We start from the raw sequence: 18,587 nt of genomic DNA on the forward strand, positions 1-18,587 counted from the left end.
CACAGATGTACATTAATTTTTTTGATTATAAGTCACTAATACTGTGAAGAAAAACAATCTGGTTTCCGATCTTCAAGTTTCCGAAGAGGAAGGAAGAGAGCACTATCGAGTTTTCAAATATGAAGAGGAAGCAAGAGAACTCTTAACTGTTTTGAACTTCACTGTCAACTAAAGAAACAAAGATAACGAACAACCATATGAATTGTCCTTCTTTGGATCTGAAACATGTCCATGAGGAGGAACGATTCATTAAAAACATTAATCGGTTACATTTGAAGAGAAACTAAATTGTTCATAGCTAAATCACTCCTCTGTTATGGGTTTAGATGAAACAGAACCAACCAGGGGTTTCTCTCATAGGCATTCAAGAAAGCATATCCAAGAAGCTTTTGTCCAATCTACCATCCGATAACATAACCATAACCATCTTTGTAGTCGAAGCATCAGCAGCGAACCCGCACCTCTTCATTTCATCGATGAGTTGAGCTGATTTGATTACATCACTAACTAGGAGATGTGCTCGGATTGGAGTGTTGTATGTACAATCGTCTGGCGCAGGCCCTTCCTCCTTCATTTTCCTAAGTAACATATTTGCTTCAGACAGTGAGCCTTTAATACATAATCCTGATATCATTATGTTATATGCCTTGACATCATGCTTCACTCCTTTGAGGGGGAGGCTTCTGAATAAATCCCAAGCATCATCCACCTTACTAGCATTGCACATCCCATGAATAATAATACTATAGATACCAATATCAAGATCCATCTTACTCTTCTGTATTTTTTTCAAAAATTTCCAATGCTTTTTCTATTTCCCCATTGTCACACAACCCATCCAGCAAAATAGAATAAGTCACAATATCAGGATGAACACGACGAGAAACCATCTCTTGGAAGAGTTTTTTGGCAACCTCAAGTTTTCCCGATTGGCAAAACCCTTTGACAAGGATGTTTATAAGTAACTATATTAGCAACCACTCCTCTAAGGGACATTTTGTGGAACAATTCAAAACCATCATCAACCCGCTCAGCCTTACAATATCCATTTATGAGGATATTAAACGTCACGATATTAGGATTACACTCTTTGCTAACCATCAGGGCCAACATCTGGTTTGCCTTGTCTAGGCGGTTCTCCTTGCAAAACCCATCTATCAAAGAACTACATGTAATAACATTTGCTTTGAGAGTGGTGTAGGTAATAACATTTGCTTTAATCCCATTCATCTCCATTTCATTGAAAAGGTTGAGTGCATCGTCGAGGCTCCCGCCTTTGCAAAGCCCATCAATGATAATAGTATATGTGACTGCATCGAGCTTGATCTTTCTTTCTTCCATCTTTCTGAGCAAATCCATGGCCAAAGCAGTTTTGCCGGACTTGCACATTACACTTAAAATTGGTCCATATGTAACTTCATCGAGTTGACAACAAATCTGATCTATGAAAACCACAGCTTCAGAGACTTTACCATTGAGACAAAGTCCATTGGCCAAAGTTTTAATCGTAATGAGATCGGGTGTATGTCCCATTTCAACCATTCGATCAACTAACCCCACGGCTTCGGAGACTCGGCCCTCGAGACATAAGCCATTGAGTAGAGTGTTAAATGTGGTAGTGTCAGGCTCATAACCAAGCTTCATGACCTTTCCCAGAACAGAATAAGCGAAACAAACTCTACCACGTCGACAGAAACAATTGATGACAATATTGAGAGTGTACAAGTCATACGCAATCCCATTCAACTCCATCTGCTTTGAGAGACCTAAAACGAGATCATACTGTTTTGTTCTGGCAATGGCACCAAACAATCTATTGAAATCAATTACAGTGGGAAGAGGAGGAGACCTAATCATGGATTGAAAGAGATCAACAGCATCCTCTTCCTTAATATCTTTTTCTTTTTGAATGTAACGTTAAATTATATTCAAAAGTAAAAATACTGTTTTACAACATGTGCATCATTCTGTTGGGAGAGTTTTAAAATTTTTTGCTACAAAATAGAATTTAATGCCTAGTGCCAAGCCAAGTGAGAAGACCAGTCTCATAACGCCTATCTCCCTTGAGACTGATTGCCAGTAGTTGATCCCTGATATGTTTGTCAATGCTTTGGATGAGTCGAAGGGCAGGTTTGGAGTTTTCACCGTGTTTCCGCCCATTTCTTTCCTGCCAGAGAGTATAAATTGTTGTTTGAAGAACAGAGGAAGCTAGAAACCTCACCATTCGGTTATTCCAGTTACAAGTTGATGTAATGATGGAAGACCAGTTAGTGGAGAAGCAAGTCCCATACAACCGCTTTGCAATACCCTCCCAAATCTCTGAACTGAAAGTGCAGGAAAAAAACAAATGATCCCGGGTTTCAATATCATTATTGCAGAAAACACATTCTGCAGGGTTTCCCCTGTACCACTTCGCCATCCGATCCCCCGTGGAGAGCTTGTTTCTGATTGCAAGCTAAGTGCAGAAAGCAAATTTTGATGTTGAATGAGTGAACCAGACACAATGGTACCATGGTACCTCGGCCGTTGCAGTGCGGATGCTGTTCTTCTTCCTTAATATCAGCAATCACATTCCTCAATCTCTCTCTGTAAGAGAAAGAGACTTTCCCATAGAAGAAGAAGACGTGTCTGAACCAATCTAAGCATCGCCCAAGTTAAGAGTTTGAAAGCTCTTAATAAAAAATTGGAGTCGCGTCTCCGACCGGTTAAAACCGGTTTTCTTTAACCTTCTGTTTCAGTCAGAATGACAGCGTTGCTAACAAAATGGTTACTTTCTTTTTTCTAATTTAATAATATGATAGTTTCTTTTTGTTTCTTCTACTTTCTTGTTTTTCGCTATTAATACGCTTATTCGTATCTTTATGGTCGGTACAAAAATTAATTTGTTCAGAGTTTTAGGATATTGTTAAATGTTGACCCTATGCTAAGAGAATATTCGAACCATAGTGTTAGGATTGGTTGAACCTAATGCCATAATTTCAAAGGTTTGATTATTGACTTCCCGAACAATTTAGTTTGGCCACTAATCAACTATTATTATCTATACGCAGATTTTTTTCTTTCATGTACTTTTTCTATGTATATGTTTAGTTAATCCAACGGAAGTATCAATTTACATATGACATATCTACGAAATACCAAAAATTATTACATTTTGTACATATCGATAGCAAAATTTCTAATATCTTCGATCAAAGTCTTCGTAGCTTTGATGGTGATCCCACGAATGATCCAAGAAACCGGTGGCAGATTAAAAAGAGAAGAAGGCTGAAAGATAAGCTCTATTCTCACGGTCGATGCAATCCTTCCTTTTCCGCCGTTACATCTTCTGTATTCTTCTCGACTCTTCGGCTCTCTTTGGTTGCACAAGCGTTCGGAATCTACGTATAGAGGCTCTATCTTCCAGCTACCCTCGAACACTTTCATGTACTTCATTGTGTTTTTCTTTTTCGTGTATTTTGCCTAATTAAGAAAGAGATCGAACCCATAATATATTCACCAAAAAACAGAATTAGTTCGGATATATAGAGAGAAAGTGATCTTACTCTAAGAGTTTTATGGTTTTCATCGATAATTAGATGAATCGGGATAGTTCCAGAAAACAAAAGAAACTTCCATCTCAGAGCTTTCCTTACATCCGTGATTTGTCTTGGTCCATCTTTCTTCAAAACCTTTGTTGATTTGTTTTCCTTCATAGTAAAAGTCACCACACACTCTCAGTTTTTATTAATTAATACTCAATTAAAATTATATGATCGAGAAAAAAAACAAACCAAACGTTGTCGCCTACGGTCATCGTCCGGAAAGAATGTTATGTTTCTTGGATTAGTGAGCATCTCATAGGCTCCTGGAGGGACTAATCCCACTGTGAGTTCTATGTTCATATGGCAAATACCATTTTTTTGTTTTCACCTGCAAAGCTCAAACATATAATAAAAGTTTTTTTTTTCTTTCTAATCTAGCAGTTCCTCTATATATAGGCAAATGAAATAAAACCTAAAAAATTTATGGGATGGTTATTTTTTTTATTTTTTATGATTTGCTATTACCTTAAACTTAGCAGGAGGAACAACCCATGGATGCTTCTTCTTCTCTGCATGCCAAAGTTTTGATTGCCTTCTCATCTCATCTAAGTCAAAATATTTAGTATCTACGGCATACAGTGGCTTGGATCTAACATCCCCAGGTTCGGTAGCTGTATTCTACAGGAAGAAACATAAACTGATTTCTATATCTACCGGATATAGTAATTTATACTGTTTGCTGATTTTCTCTTACCTCACCAGGTTCGGCGTACCATGGTTTTAGATTGGTATCTTTCTCTGACATTGATTTAGATTCAACATCCTCATGTCTCCCAGATTCAGCCTACATAAACAATAAAGAATTATTAGTAGTTTATACTTATTTGACTTGTTGGATTCTCTGATTGATGGAAACGAAACCAACCTTAGGACGTTGCTGAATGTTCTGATTGATCCAGCCACCAAATCCAGGATATAGACTCATTTCTCTCACAAATGTTAGTCCACAAACGATACTTAACCTAATCAGATCAAGGGAAAATGACGATACAAAGCTTGTATTGTTGCATGCATCTATGAAATTTTAGGAATCTTAGTTAGACTTGATTCATATTTAGACATTATACAATATGCAACTGAACAAAATGGTGTAAGTACACGTTTACCTACCTTGTAACGAAGAAGTGGACGTGACAGCTCCATTCTCGTGAGTTCTTGACGTACAAGAAAGAAGCTTCCTATGGACTAATGTGTCATAGTCTCATTTTTCTGAAAAAAATTATAGAAACATGAGTATGGTAGCTTTTCCCCTTTACTGAGAAAACCTAATCACTATCCGTCAAGAAACAATAAATCTACTTTTTTCATAGATTTAGTTTTTCTTTGTGTACGATAAAGCTAGTTTTTGTTGGTATTGTTGCAGTTCATATCTGAATACATCCACATAAGGCATGTTCAAAAAAAAAAAACAAAAGAACATAATTGTTTCGGTTCTTGCACAAGCGTACCACTTTATAGCTACCTTCGAATACTTTCATGATCTTAGATATGTAAGGATATATGTTAAGGATATATAAGATAAGAAACGAAGTGTGTTGGAAATATATAATCTTGGATTTATCATTTGACCGATCGCATACAACATACTTTATGATGCATGCTGGGCATCGAGTTAGGCCTAAAGTATCACTGATCACGTCCTTAAGTAAACGCGCATTAAAAAAAAAAAGTTAAGGAATGTAAGAATATATTAAATTTGCAACAAAGAAATGCCGATATGCATGCGTATTTAGGTTAGTGTTTGAATTTTCATGTTTGTTGCTTGAAGTCTTTATAATATTATTATCTAGAGTCACTCTCGTAACACGACACTCGCATGTTGAAGCATTTTGAGCAGAGTTGTGGTGGTCTTGATTGTGATATCACGAATAAACCAAGAAAATGGCGGCAAATCAAAAGGAGGATATGGCTGAAAGTATTGGTCCATTGTTACTTTCGATGCAATCCTTCCTTGTCCGCCACTACAAGTTTTGTATTCTTGTAGACTCTTCGGCTCTTTTTGCTTGCACAAGCGTACTGAATCAGCATATAGTGGCTCCACTTTATAGCTACCTTCGAATACTTTCATGAAAATCATTTTCTCTTTTTTTATATTTTGCCTATGTCCGCAACAAGCAAGAGAAACACAAGTTAAACACAATACTAAGAAAAAATAGTGATGCTTATCAAAGAATGATACATAATGTTGATTATTGTGAGGGTATAAAAGCTTCTTCTTACTGTAAAATCTTTTTGGTTTTCATCCACAATTAATTCTATTGGGATAGAACCCGACCACCAAAGGAAGTCCCATGCCACAGCTTGCTGCACCTTCACGATCTGCCTCGGTCCATCCTTCTTTAAAACTTTTCTTGATTTGTATTCCTTCATCACGAAAAAAATATCACACTCTCAAGTACTACTACTATCATTAATACCACACTCGGAACATATAATGATAGGGGAAAAAACCAGAAGTTGACGCCCATGCTTGTTCATATCAAAGAAGAGTGGGCCGTCATTTGGATTAGTGAAAAGTTTGAAGACTCCATCAGGTATCCAGCCCAATGTCATTTCTATGTTCATATGGCATAGTCCCTTTTTTGTTGTCACCTTAAAAAAGAATTGAAAATTAAGATCGTTATTCGTTTACAATTTACAAAAGAGCTTTCATAAAACCTAGTTAGTTTCCTTACTGATTTAACATACTTCAATAAACTCATACTTTTTGAGTTCACAATATTGACATGGTATCAGTCTAGCAGAGCAAGGTTTTAAACCTAGGATTCTCCTAATTATTCTTTCTAGAGTCTAATTAAGTATTTAGAGTTTTGGTAGCCTATTATTACCTTCACCTTAGGAGGGGCATCATACCATGGATGCTTCTTCTCTCCAACACTCCAAAGTTTATATTGCTTCTTCATGTCCTCTTTGTCATTATGTATTTCTTGATTATTACTATCTTTCTCTGACACTGAATTAGTATTAACATTCACAGATCTTTTGGCCTCAGCCTACATTAAGGAACATCATTTACAATACTTTATACTAATTTGACATGTTGAGTTCTCTAATTGATGGAGAAGAAACTGACCTTGAGAGGCTGCTGAGTGTTCTGATTGATCCAGCCACCAAATCCAGGAATTACCCTCATTTCGCTCTCAGATTTTGGTCCAACAATAATCAGACAGAACAAGCCGAGAAAATGGTACAATGCATATATTATGGTTTGAGGAATAAAAGCTTGGTTCAGATTTAGAAAAAAAAAACAATATATATATATATATATATATATTTTTTTGAATAAAATGTAAAATTTATTCGAAAAAATACGTTTTTACATCGAGTGCAACATGGTTTTAAAGAGTTTAAAGATTAATACATTGTATAAACTTCTAGCCTATCTTGATGCAAACCAATCTAACATGCATTTGTCATATCTTGTATCACCTTGTTCCCGGATAGAGGTTAGACGATTGCGTACTACCTTATCCAGCTCTCGAACCAGTTGTGCTGAAGGAGTCAGTGCTCCACCATGGCGGCGATTGTTGCGCTCTGTCCAGAGGGAATGAACTGTGAGCTGAAAAGCGTATCTAAGCAGAAAGAGGCCTTCGTTGCCAATGGACTTTTCTGTGAGGAGAGTAAGCAGAGTTTCCCAGTTTGTGGAATATCGCTGAGAGAGGAGTTTACCAACTAAATCCGACCAAATCCCTGCAGAATAAGGGCATTGAAAAAACAAATGATTACGGCTCTCTTCCGGGGCATGACAAAGAACACATGATGGATCCACCGCGACGTTCCAACTTGTCATTCTATCATCAGTTGACAAACGGTTTTTAATTGCAAGCCAAACGAAGAATGAGTATTTTGGTTTAGAATGTGAAAGCCATACACCTTTGTACCATTCAACACTAGGCCTGGCCTCCCTTATTGCTTCCCATGTATCAATTGTGGTAAATTTTGCTTTAAATTGGTCGCCCTTCCCATTCCATAACACAATATCCTCTGTTTGAGGTTGCCTGCGGGATCGAAATGCCTCTAAAGTGGTTGCAATCTGATTGAGGTCAGCGGACCGATGTCTCCTCGTGCGGTGATTCAGAGCTGCATGTGCTACCGTATCATAAAGCTGAATTCTCATATCAATGCAACCACGCTGTCCCGTAATGTCAATCAGTCTCCCAAGCGAGGACCAAATGTCAAACCAAAACGACGTTGTGTTGCCACTCTTTACCTCAACCTTGATGAATGGGGAGGCTAGTTCTCTGTATTTCAGTAACTTCCGCCACATCCAAGAGCCATTGTGGGAGTTGTTGTTCACCGACCAGAAAGAACCCTTGCGGAGACAATATATGCGAAGCCATTGAGCCCACAAAGAGGTTGATGAGTGAAACCGCCATATGAGCTTTAAACAACTCACCCGGTTCGCTTCGGTTAGAGATCTTAAGCCAAGTCCCCCTTCCGCTTTAGGTTGACAAACATCTGTCCATGCAACTTTAGCTTTCTTAGCATTCAACTCTGGGCCAAACCACAAGAAAGCTGAACAGAGACCATCAATCTCTTTAATACATGCGCTTGGAAGACAAAATGCAGACATCCAGAAATTTGTGAGACTATGTATCACAGAGCGTATCAGTTGAAGACGACCTGCGAAAGAGAGGTGCCTAGCCATCCATTGACCAATCTTTCCCCTGATTTTTTCAACCAACGACGTATAGTCACGTGAAGTCATTCTCTTCGTCAGCAATGGGAGACCGAGATAGCGTACTGGTAGGGAGCCTGAAGCAAAGGGGAAGGTGTGGAGAATGTCAGCCATGTCACTTTCGCTCACTCCTGCCACGTATATAGTGGATTTTTCCAAACTTATCTGCAAGCCAGAATAGTCTGCGAACTGCTCAAATATGTGCAGAATGCCCTCAATAGAGGTTTTCGTCCCATCTGTGAAAACGAGGATATCGTCTGCAAAGCACAAGTGGGTTAAGTGAAGATTCTTACATCGAGGGTGATACCCTATTCGGCGATCCGTCGCTGCTTGGTTCAACATGTGTGAAAGCACATTCATACAAATAACAAAAAGGTGAGGAGATAGAGAGCAGCCTTGACGAAGACCTCTTGCACTACGAAAAAGACCAGCTAATTCTCCATTCACTTGAACTGAGAATGATGCAGTAGTAACACATAATTCGATCCATTGGATAAACTGTGGAGGGAAATCAAGAGCTGTGAGGACGTTGAGGAGAAAAGGCCACTGAACTGAGTCGAAAGCTTTTGATATATCGATTTTTATGGCACTACGGCTTGGAGGAGAAGCTTTGTGATAGTCTTTCACAAGCTCTGAAGCCAAGAGAACATTTTCCATCAGCAAGCGATTTTTGACGAAAGCAGACTGATTTGGCAAAATGAAATCTGGGAGGAGGAGTTTCAACCGATTAGCAATCAATTTAGAGATAACCTTGTACAAAACATTGCAGCAAGAGATTGGTCTATAGTCCTTCATCTCTTTTACTTCTTTTTTCTTTGGTATTAGCGCCAAAACTGTTGTATTTACCCCCTTGGGAATAAAGCCGTAGAGGAACAAAGATTGTATTGCAGCCACAAAATCCTTCTTCACTATGGACCAAGTCTCTCTAAAAAATTCAATAGTGTAACCATCAGGGCCAGGAGCCTTATCGGATGGCATAGAGAACAGAACACCTTTAATTTCTTCCTCCGTAACAGTTTTCGTGAGACCATCTCCTGATGCTTCTGAAACCCTGAAACTAATCAAGTTCCCCAGTTCTGCAACCGAGATGCCTTGATAATTGTCAGGTTTAAAACCAAGAAANGAAAGATTGTATTGCAGCCACAAAATCCTGCTTCACTATGGACCAAGTCTCTCTCAAAAATTCAAAAGTGTAACCATCAGGGCCAGGAGCCTTATCTGATGGCATAGAGAACAGAACACCTTTAATTTCTTCCTCCGTAACAGTTTTCGTGAGACCAGCTCCTGATGCTTCTGAAACCCTAAAACTAATCAAGTTCCTCAGTTCTGCAACCGAGATGCCTTGATAATTGTCAGGTTTAAAACCAAGAAACTCCCTGAAAAATCGCTCTGCCTCCTTCTTGATATCAGTCTGAGTAGTGACTATGGTACCATCAACACAAGTAACTTCTTTGATTGCATTGCAAGCCTCTCGAATTTTAACAGCATTGTGGAAAGCTTTATTGTTTCCATCCCCCACCTTCAACCAATGTAGTTTTGACCTCTGCTTCAGAAACTTCTCCTCTAACTCGGAAACATGAAGCCAGCGAGCATAAGCTACCGACTCATTTCTCATGGATTGTGCCGAGGGACTACTCATCGTCTCTGTTTGGCATTTACAGAGTGTAACGAAAGCTTCTTTTCGTTTCTTTGTTAAGTTACCCAACCTATCTTTACTCAATACCTTTAGCTTCGGTTTCAACGCTTTCAGTTTCTTTGAAAATCTAAAAAGCGCTGATGTCGAGGGATATAGAGTCTCCGTGGACTCCCAGAAATCAGTAATCATCGGTAAGAACTCAGGATCTGTCGTCAAAGCATTGTTGAACTTGAAAGGCTTACGAATGTTAGGCAACGCAATATCCATTCGTATCCTACATCTAAGATGATCCGAAACACCACCCGCCTCAAAGACCCCATAGGACTGTGGATTCGCAGTCAGCCAGTGATCATTAATGAGAACGCGGTCGAGTTTTTTGCAAATGAGCTCATCTTCCTCCCTTTTGTTGCACCAAGTGAGCAAAGGTCCATGCGCTTTCAGATCACTAAAAGAGCAGTAATGTATCACTTCCTGAAAATCTCTCATCCCTGGTGTAATTGCAGGAACATCACGACCAGAGTGTTCAACAGGGCTTAAAATTTCATTGAAATCCCCATAGACCATCCATGGTTTATTCCTAAACAATGGTGAATTCTGATGACTTTTCAAATCCTCCCATAAAATCTTTCTTGCTTCAGCAGAGTTAGCAGCGTAGACAAAGGAGCAGAAGAAATCTCTCTCTCTGCCCTCCAAAAGAACCAAACAGGTAATCAACTGGCTACTGGTGAAAACCGGTGTTACTCTCACCTTCGGACTCCACACCACCCAGAGCTTACCGAGACGATGAGAATCATAATTTGGTAAAAAAGACCAGTCCGGAAATGTTTAGACTTTTTATTGAAACCCCGAACATTTCAGAAGAACCCTGACATGAAGATTATTGAGGGAGAGATCCAATACCCGGACCAGTAGAATTAATTCTATTGGACTGAGAAGAGGAGGTGGAAAGATACTTATGTGACGTCTTAGAGTCTCGTGGAAGAACTTGACGCAGTTGGACACTGAGGAGATAGTGTACATAAAAAAAACAATATAAAACTGAGGAGATAGTGTATGTTAGGATTTACGTGTGGAGAAACAAAGAAAAAGGCAGCTCCATCCTCGTGAATTTTACGTATTGAATAACACAAAAACAGTTATTCCCTTATTTCGTATGTATTTAGAAGTGGAGCGGTCAATAAATGAAGAATGGTGCGTGCACTCACGGGTACTAGTTTGTGTTGTATTTGTCATGTTGATTTCTTGAAATCTTATGAACTTACGAGTGTGGTTTGGGTGTTAAACTACGAACTATTTCGATAATTAAATGAAGTATTATATATACTTTTTTTTTTTTGAACAAAGAAGTATTATATATACCTACATGAATGAATGTCAAGTATATCCGCATTAGCTGTCCCGAAGGCTTGTTCAATTTATTTGTATTGTAAGATCCAAAGTTTTTCGTTACCAATATGTCGTATCTATTTCTTAATTTTAATGGAAACATTTTACCAAAAAGAAAAATATATCTACATAAACAGTATACGTACGTAATATCTTTGATAGAAGGAGATTAATTGTTTCGTTTAAACTGAAAAGTGAAAAGCATGAAATTTTTTATATTCACTTTTTGAATAAACTGCACATATACCACAAAACCGGTTCATTTAAGTTTTTAAGCTTTTCAAACTTCTCGTAAAGTGGTACCCGCTTTTCTAAGATCTTCGAGCAAATTCTTGGTGGTTTTGATTATGATCCCACGGATAATCCACGAAACCGGTGTGGTAGATTAAGAAGAGAAGAAGGCTGAAAAATCTGTTCCATTGTCACTTTCGATCCAACTTTTCCTTGTCCACCGCTACATATTTTGTATTCTTCTCGACTTTTTGGCAACCTTGTCTTGCACAAGCGTTCTTGATCTACGTAGTCTGGCTCAACTTTCCAGCTACCCTCAAACACTTTCATTAGCATCATTTTTTTTGTCGCATATTTTGCCTATGCAAGATATCTTCAAAAACACTAACTAATTCATCCAAAATTTGAACTAATCAAAACATATGATAAGCTTTCTTACTGTTAGATTTTTATGGTTTTCATGGATAATTAGATGTATTGGGATATCTCCAGATAACATAAGGAAGTTCCACGACATAGCTTTTTCCACCTTTGTGGTTTGCCTTGGTCCATCCTTTCTCAAAACCTTTGTTGATTTGTTTTCCTTCATTGGAAAAAAAAAAAAAAAACCACACTCTCAATTTAGCTTATATAAATTTATAATATATCAATACTCAGTTTACAACTACTATGTAAAAAAAAAAATACCAAACGTTGGCGCCTGGCCTTGTCCTCCTCGAAGAAAGGAAAGTTGTTTGGATTAGTGAACATCTCGTAGACTGCTTCAGGAGGCAATCCCAGTTTGAATTTTATATTCATATGGCAAAGGCCCTTTTTTGTTGTCACCTTTAAATATTCAAGATGTACGAAAGTTTTAAAGATATATATTACTGATCTTAATCCTAGCAATTCCTCTTAAAGGCAATCAAAATCTAAAAGTATTGAGATTTTGTTTGCTGTTTGGTCTTACCTTCACCTTAGCTGGAGCATCATGCCATGGATGCTTCTTCTCTGCAGCTCTCCAAAGTTTTGATTCCTTCTTCACCTCAGTATTTAGGATCTACCGCCCACACAGAATTAGATGTGGGGCTTTTGGACTCGACCTACAACAACAAACACTATTCTACATTTGATTTGACTTCTTTGAGTTCTGTGATTGATAGAGTTGAAACTGACCTCATGAGGCTCTTCAACATTCTGATTGATCCATCCACTAATTCCAGGAATTATCTTCATTTCTTTCTCAAATTTTAGTCCACAAAGGATACTAGCAAGAGAAAATGACGATTAAAATCTTAGATAAAAGCTTAATTCAGGTTTAAATAAAATACAAATATGAGTTTCTGACGTACAGGCGTCAACTACATGAATCCTTAATCCTCCACTTTGGATGTGTCAAATTTGATTTGATATTCATTCATATCCACAATTAAAATATAAAATAAAAAGTCTCTTTTCATTATATTATTATACTGTTCAAATGAAAAACCTTTCATATTAATTTGATAGAAATTACCTTTATTTTTGTTTTTAGTTGCTTCAGTTAATTGGTTCATAGTTTAAGATTTTTCTTTCTTTTATCTGTTTGGAAATACCTTGGCTTTTCGGATTATTTATTTATTTGTTTTTATTTGGGACTAAAAAAGTTTGTTCCTAGTTTCAGTAGATTTAACATTTTTGAGATATCAGAAAGGGAGTTTTTGACTCTGGTCTCAACGTGATTGCTTGGTCGACAAGAAGCAGTTTCCTTGCCATTCACGTTTTGGAATCATCCGATTTGAACCATTTTCATGCTTTTAGATTGTACCAGTTATAATATTGGTATTGAGGTTTGTTACAACTTGCAACATACATATGTGTGATCAGTTAGGTTAGTGATTTCCGTGTTTGTAGCTGGATGCCTTTATAATGTCTCGTTATCTAGAGACTCACTCTCGTAGTACTACACCCGCATGTTGAAGCATTTTTAGTAGAGTTATGGTTGTTCGGATGGTGATATCACGAATGAACCAAGAAATTGGGGGCAGATTAAAAGGAGGATATGGCTGGAAGTACTGATCCTGAAACGACCCAACCCGTTTTTTTTTTAATACTATATATATAATTGAGCATCCCATACTATTTAATTAAATCAACCCAAACTACAAAACATCATTTAAACCAGCCATAACCATCTTACACAGCGGAAACGTACAAACAATACCAAACCAACATATCTTTAATACAATAACATTCCTAACCATTCTATCCAACAACTTATCATAACTTTAATCAAGGTTCCAACACATAACCATAAATAACCAACAACACACAAATGAGACCTAGATCATCCTCCTCCTCATCGTCTTGATTCCATGTTCACACTTGCCTTTACCTGCACCGCAAACACAAATTGAAAGGCATGAGTATTTAATAAATACTCAGTGAGGCCATCCTCCCATCTACTGGGCTATACACACAAGCAACTGAGATTCTATTATTAAAGCCAACAACCAAAACACAAACAACACAACAAACCAGGAAACCAAGACTCGGTTAAGTCTGGTGTCGACTAACACTAAGTCGGTGTCGACCGACGCTAACGCGTCACTGGTGTCGACCGAAACTAGGTCGGTGTCGACCAACAACCTTCGCAGAATCAATCTGCACGAAGCCGAACGACGAACCTCCGTTCCAAACCGCTTCCAAACCCTCCCAAACTCTTCCAAACTTCTCAGGAACCTATGAGAACATGAAAACAACCAACCCACACAAGCAAAGCACCACAAACACAAAGAAACAGCCAAAACAACAGAGATCTCAGGCTTAGATCAGTCATGGTCAAGCACTCACCTCTTTTGCAGGAATATTCTCACTCAACAACGACGAATCCAACACTTAGAAGCCTTCTCCTTCGTTCCTAACACAAGATCTTAACTCCACAGCAATAGATCTCTCAAGAACAACAAAGGATCTCACAAATCTCTCTCAAAAATGTTTTCTCCTTCTTCTCTCTGCTTCTCTGTCCAAAAACAGCTAAAAGGACGAAATAAGTCGAGTTCCCCTTTTAAATTCGAGTTTAGGACTTCTCTTAAACCAACCACGCAAACCGGACGATTAAAATCGAACCAATCGAACCGTCAGCAACGGTGTTGACCGACACTACATGTGGTGTCGATCGACACCCTAACCAAAATTCCAGAAATTGGTTCGCGGGCGTTACAATTCTCCCTCACCAATAAGGATTCGTCCTCAAATCCCACAACATCGTCCCTCCATCCAAAACCCCCGTGCAACTGTCACCACGACCTGCACAATATCCGACCAGACTGAACACTGTCAGCCCAAAGTTTTCTGTGTAACTGTCGCAACAGCCCGCACATCCACGTGACTCAACGGTCCACACAGCCCTGACTCCACTAGTCATCACAACGCAAAAAAAGACGAGATCAATCCCGACCTCCAAGGTCTACANGTGTCGACCAACAACCTTCGCAGAATCAATCTGCACGAAGCCGAACGACGAACCTCCGTTCCAAACCGCTTCCAAACCCTCCCAAACTCTTCCAAACTTCTCAGGAACCTATGAGAACATGAAAACAACCAACCCACACAAGCAAAACACCACAAACACAAAGAAACAGCCAAAACAACAGAGATCTCAGGCTTAGATCAGCCATGGTCAAGCACTCACCTCTTTTGCAGGAAGATTCTCACTCAACAACGACGAATCCAACACTTAGAAGTCTTCTCCTTTGTTCCTAACACAAGATCTTCATTCCACAGCAATAGATCTCTGAAGAACAACAAAGGATCTCACAAATCTCTCTCAAAAACGTTTTCTCCTTCTTCTCTCTGCTTCTCTGTCCAGAAACAGCTAAAAGGACGAAATAAGTCGAGTTCCCCTTTTAAACTCGAGTTTAGGGCTTCTCTTAAACCAACCACGCAAACCGGATGATTAAAATCGAACCAATCAAACCGTTAGCAAACGGTGTTACAATTCTCCACCACCAATAAGGATTCGTCCTCGAATCCCGCAACATCATCTCTCCACCAAGAACCCCCGTGCAACCGTCACCACGGCCTGCACAATATCCGACCGGACTGAACACTGTCAGCCCAAAGTTTTCTGTGCAACTGTCGCAACAGCCCGCACATCCACGTGACTCAACGGTCCACACAGCCCTGACTCCACTAGTCATCACAACGCAAAAAAGACGAGATCAATCCCGACCTCCGAGGTCTACATCCAGCCACTATGCTCATACCCACATCCTAGATATTGTTTGCTCTCTCACTCATACGTTCTCAGGTCGCAACCTTCGAACTACACCGCCTGCACTCTCAGACCGTCATCTTCGAGCCATACCGTCTCACTCTCAGATCGTCACCCTCGAGATCTCGGTACCAAGGGAACTACTCATCCCCTTTAGGGAACTAATCATCCCCTAGGAGAACTAATCATCCCCTAGGAGAACTAATCATCTCCTCTGCCGCTCTCAAGGTCGCAACCCGTCAAGCCCGCGGTGCACTAGGGAAACTAATCATCCCCTCAGGAGAACTAATCATCTCCTCCGGAGAACTAATCATCTCCCCCAGGAGAACTAATCATCTCCTCATGAGCAAACAAGTCCTAATGTCTATAAGCATCTCCTGACCGGAACCACCTTCCGTGGTTTGCGTAAAACATCACAATGTCCTACCAACCCCCATATTCCCTCACTGGAATATCAACACCATCATGACCACTAATCAGGCCAACTCTAACACATCTTAACCATTCGGGTGTTTACACACGCCCTTTTCAAAAACAGACAAGTTCTAACTATTCATAGAACGTTTTATTTGTTTGCAACTGCAATCTCCATAAATAGAATCGATCTGCACGAAGCCGAACGACGAACCTCCATTCCAAACCGCTTCCAAACCCTCCCAAACTCTTCCAAACTTCTCAGGAACCTATGGGAACATGAAAACAACCAACCCACACAAGCAAAACACCACAAACACAAAGAAACAGCCAAAACAACAGAGATCTCAGGCTTAGATCAGCCATGGTCAAGCACTCACCTCTTTTGCAGGAAGATTCTCACTCAACAACGACGAATCCAACACTTAGAAGCCTTATCCTTCGTTCCTAACACAAGATCTTCACTCCACAGCAATAGATCTCTCAAGAACAACAAAGGATTTCACAAATCTCTCTCAAAAACGTTTTTTTCTTCTTCTCTCTGCTTCTCTGTCCAAAAATGGCTAAAAGGACGAAATAAGTCGAGTTCCCCTTTTAAATTCGAGTTTAGGACTTCTCTTAAACCAACCACGCAAACCGGACGATTAAAATCGAACCAATCGAACCGTCAGCAACGGTGTTGACCGACACTACATGTGGTGTCGATCGACACCCTAACCAAAATTCCAGAAATTGGTTCGCGGGCGTTACAATTCTCCCCCACCAATAAGGATTCGTCTTCGAATCCCGCAACATCATCCTTCCACCAAGAACCCCCGTGCAACCGTCACCATGGCCTGCACAATATCCAACCGGACTGAACACTGTCAGCCCAAAGTTTTATGTGCAACTGTCGCAACAGTCTGCACATCCACGTGACTCAACGGTCCACACAGCCCTGACTCCACTAGTCATCACAACGCAAAAAAGACGAGATCAATCCCGACCTCCAAGGTCTACATCCAGCCACTATGCTCATACCCACATCCTAGATATTGTTTGCTCTCTCACTCATACGTTCTCAGGTCGCAACCTTCGAACTACACCGCCTGCACTCTCAGACCGTCATCTTCGAGCCATACCGTCTCACTCTCAGATCGTCACCCTCGAGATCTCGGTACCAAGGGAACTACTCATCCCCTTCGGGGAACTAATCATCCCCTAGGAGAACTAATCATCTCCTCTGCCGCTCTCAAGGTCGCAACCCGTCAAGCCCGCGGTGCACTAGGGAAACTAATCATCCCCTCAAGAGAACTAATCATCTCCTCGGGAGAACTAATCATCTCCCCCAGGAGAACTAACCATCTCTTCATGAGCAAACAAGTCCAAATGTCTATAAGCATCTCCTGACCGGAACCACCTTCCGTGGTTTGCGTAAAACATCACAATGTCCTACCAACCCCCATATTCCCTCACTCGAATATCAACACCATCATGACCACTAATCAGGCCAACTCTAACACAATCTTAATCATTCGGGTGTTTACACACGCCTTTTTCAAAAACAGACAAGTTCTAACTATTCATAGAACGTTTTATTTGTTTGCAACTGCAATCTCCATAAATAGCTTTTTCCGCTCAGCAATTATCCACAGCAAATCATCAATACAAGCGTAATAAAACAAACAAGTACCATACGTTCGCATATTCTGATTCACCGCATCAAATGCTTTGCAAGCCGCAACTCTGGTGTTTCACATCCCCTTTCCAAAAATAGACAAGTCCTAACTATTCATAGAACTTCACATTTTTAGAAATTTTCTATTCATGGAAACTTTCCATTTATAGAAATCGAATAATCCTTCAACCCAGTATACCTCAGGATTCTATAGGAACTAATCATCTTATTAAATCCTCTTCAAAAACACCAGTAAGCACCTCGGCCACACAATTGGCTAAACATCCCGCCAAAAAGGCCACACAAGCCCCTCCAAGGCTCGCAACCGCTAAAAATGGCAACTTCTATCTCCCCTAAAACTTTCCATTTTTAGAACTTTCCTCTTTCGGAAACTTTCCACTTATAGAAACTTCTATATCAGGAATTTCTCTCCATTTACAAATCACATAAACATTCATCCATTACGCATCAAAATTTCATAAGAACTAATCATCTTATTAAATTCTCAAATGCAACAAACGGTTACAATTCCAAAACGCAAAAGCTTAACAAAACTAATGAAAACAGAAAGAAACTAAACTCCAGGATTGGCGCTCGGCCCCTCCCTCGGCTGCACCCCTCTCACTGTCAACCGCTGCAACCTTGGACAATGTGGCCTGATATGTCCCACCTCATTGCAATAAAAGCACACTCGAATGTTCTCTTGCATCCCGCTTCTCTTGGGGCAGCTTGCCAACCTGTGATCCATGCTCCCGCACCCGTAGCTT

The 18,587-nt window shown here is 39.7% G+C and overlaps 2 protein-coding genes and 2 pseudogenes across 2 annotated transcripts; all 4 read right to left on the bottom strand.

The window, feature by feature from the left end:
• LOC104778838 (pentatricopeptide repeat-containing protein At1g12300, mitochondrial-like) lies at positions 365-2,419 on the bottom strand. The gene is made up of 6 exons (XM_010503261.1): positions 2,409-2,419; positions 2,222-2,324; positions 2,041-2,167; positions 1,017-1,901; positions 861-940; positions 365-778 (listed from the first exon to the last, which is right to left on the bottom strand). The coding sequence occupies exons 1-6, from the start codon at positions 2,417-2,419 to the stop codon at positions 365-367; spliced, it is 1,620 nt and encodes a 539-aa protein (XP_010501563.1).
• LOC109131110 lies at positions 3,324-4,606 on the bottom strand. The gene is made up of 4 exons (XM_019241637.1): positions 4,450-4,606; positions 4,279-4,368; positions 4,157-4,202; positions 3,324-3,459 (listed from the first exon to the last, which is right to left on the bottom strand). The coding sequence occupies exons 1-4, from the start codon at positions 4,507-4,509 to the stop codon at positions 3,407-3,409; spliced, it is 249 nt and encodes an 82-aa protein (XP_019097182.1). The 5' UTR covers positions 4,510-4,606; the 3' UTR covers positions 3,324-3,406.
• LOC104776487 lies at positions 5,377-6,800 on the bottom strand (annotated as a pseudogene).
• LOC104776488 lies at positions 11,565-12,730 on the bottom strand (annotated as a pseudogene).

Source organism: Camelina sativa, chromosome 3 (assembly GCF_000633955.1).
Source record: "Camelina sativa cultivar DH55 chromosome 3, Cs, whole genome shotgun sequence".
Taxonomy (NCBI): Eukaryota; Viridiplantae; Streptophyta; class Magnoliopsida; order Brassicales; family Brassicaceae; genus Camelina; species Camelina sativa.

Bases quoted from the DNA above. Each gene is read 5' to 3' on its own strand.
- LOC109131110 (XM_019241637.1), bottom strand. From the start codon at position 4,509: ATGAGTCTATATCCTGGATTTGGTGGCTGGATCAATCAGAACATTCAG. The intron at 4,203-4,278 runs GTAAGAGAAAAT...TTCTTCCTGTAG, and splicing joins GGTACGCCGAACCTGGTGAG to AATACAGCTACCGAACCTGG. The intron at 3,460-4,156 runs CCGTAGATACTA...CTTAATTAGGCA, and splicing joins TAGATCCAAGCCACTGTATG to AAATACACGAAAAAGAAAAA.
- LOC104778838 (XM_010503261.1), bottom strand. The intron at 1,902-2,040 runs GTCTTCTCACTT...ACATTCAAAAAG, and splicing joins AGATAGGCGTTATGAGACTG to AAAAAGATATTAAGGAAGAG. The intron at 941-1,016 runs GTTTTGAATTGT...TCCTTGTCAAAG, and splicing joins GGCTGAGCGGGTTGATGATG to GGTTTTGCCAATCGGGAAAA.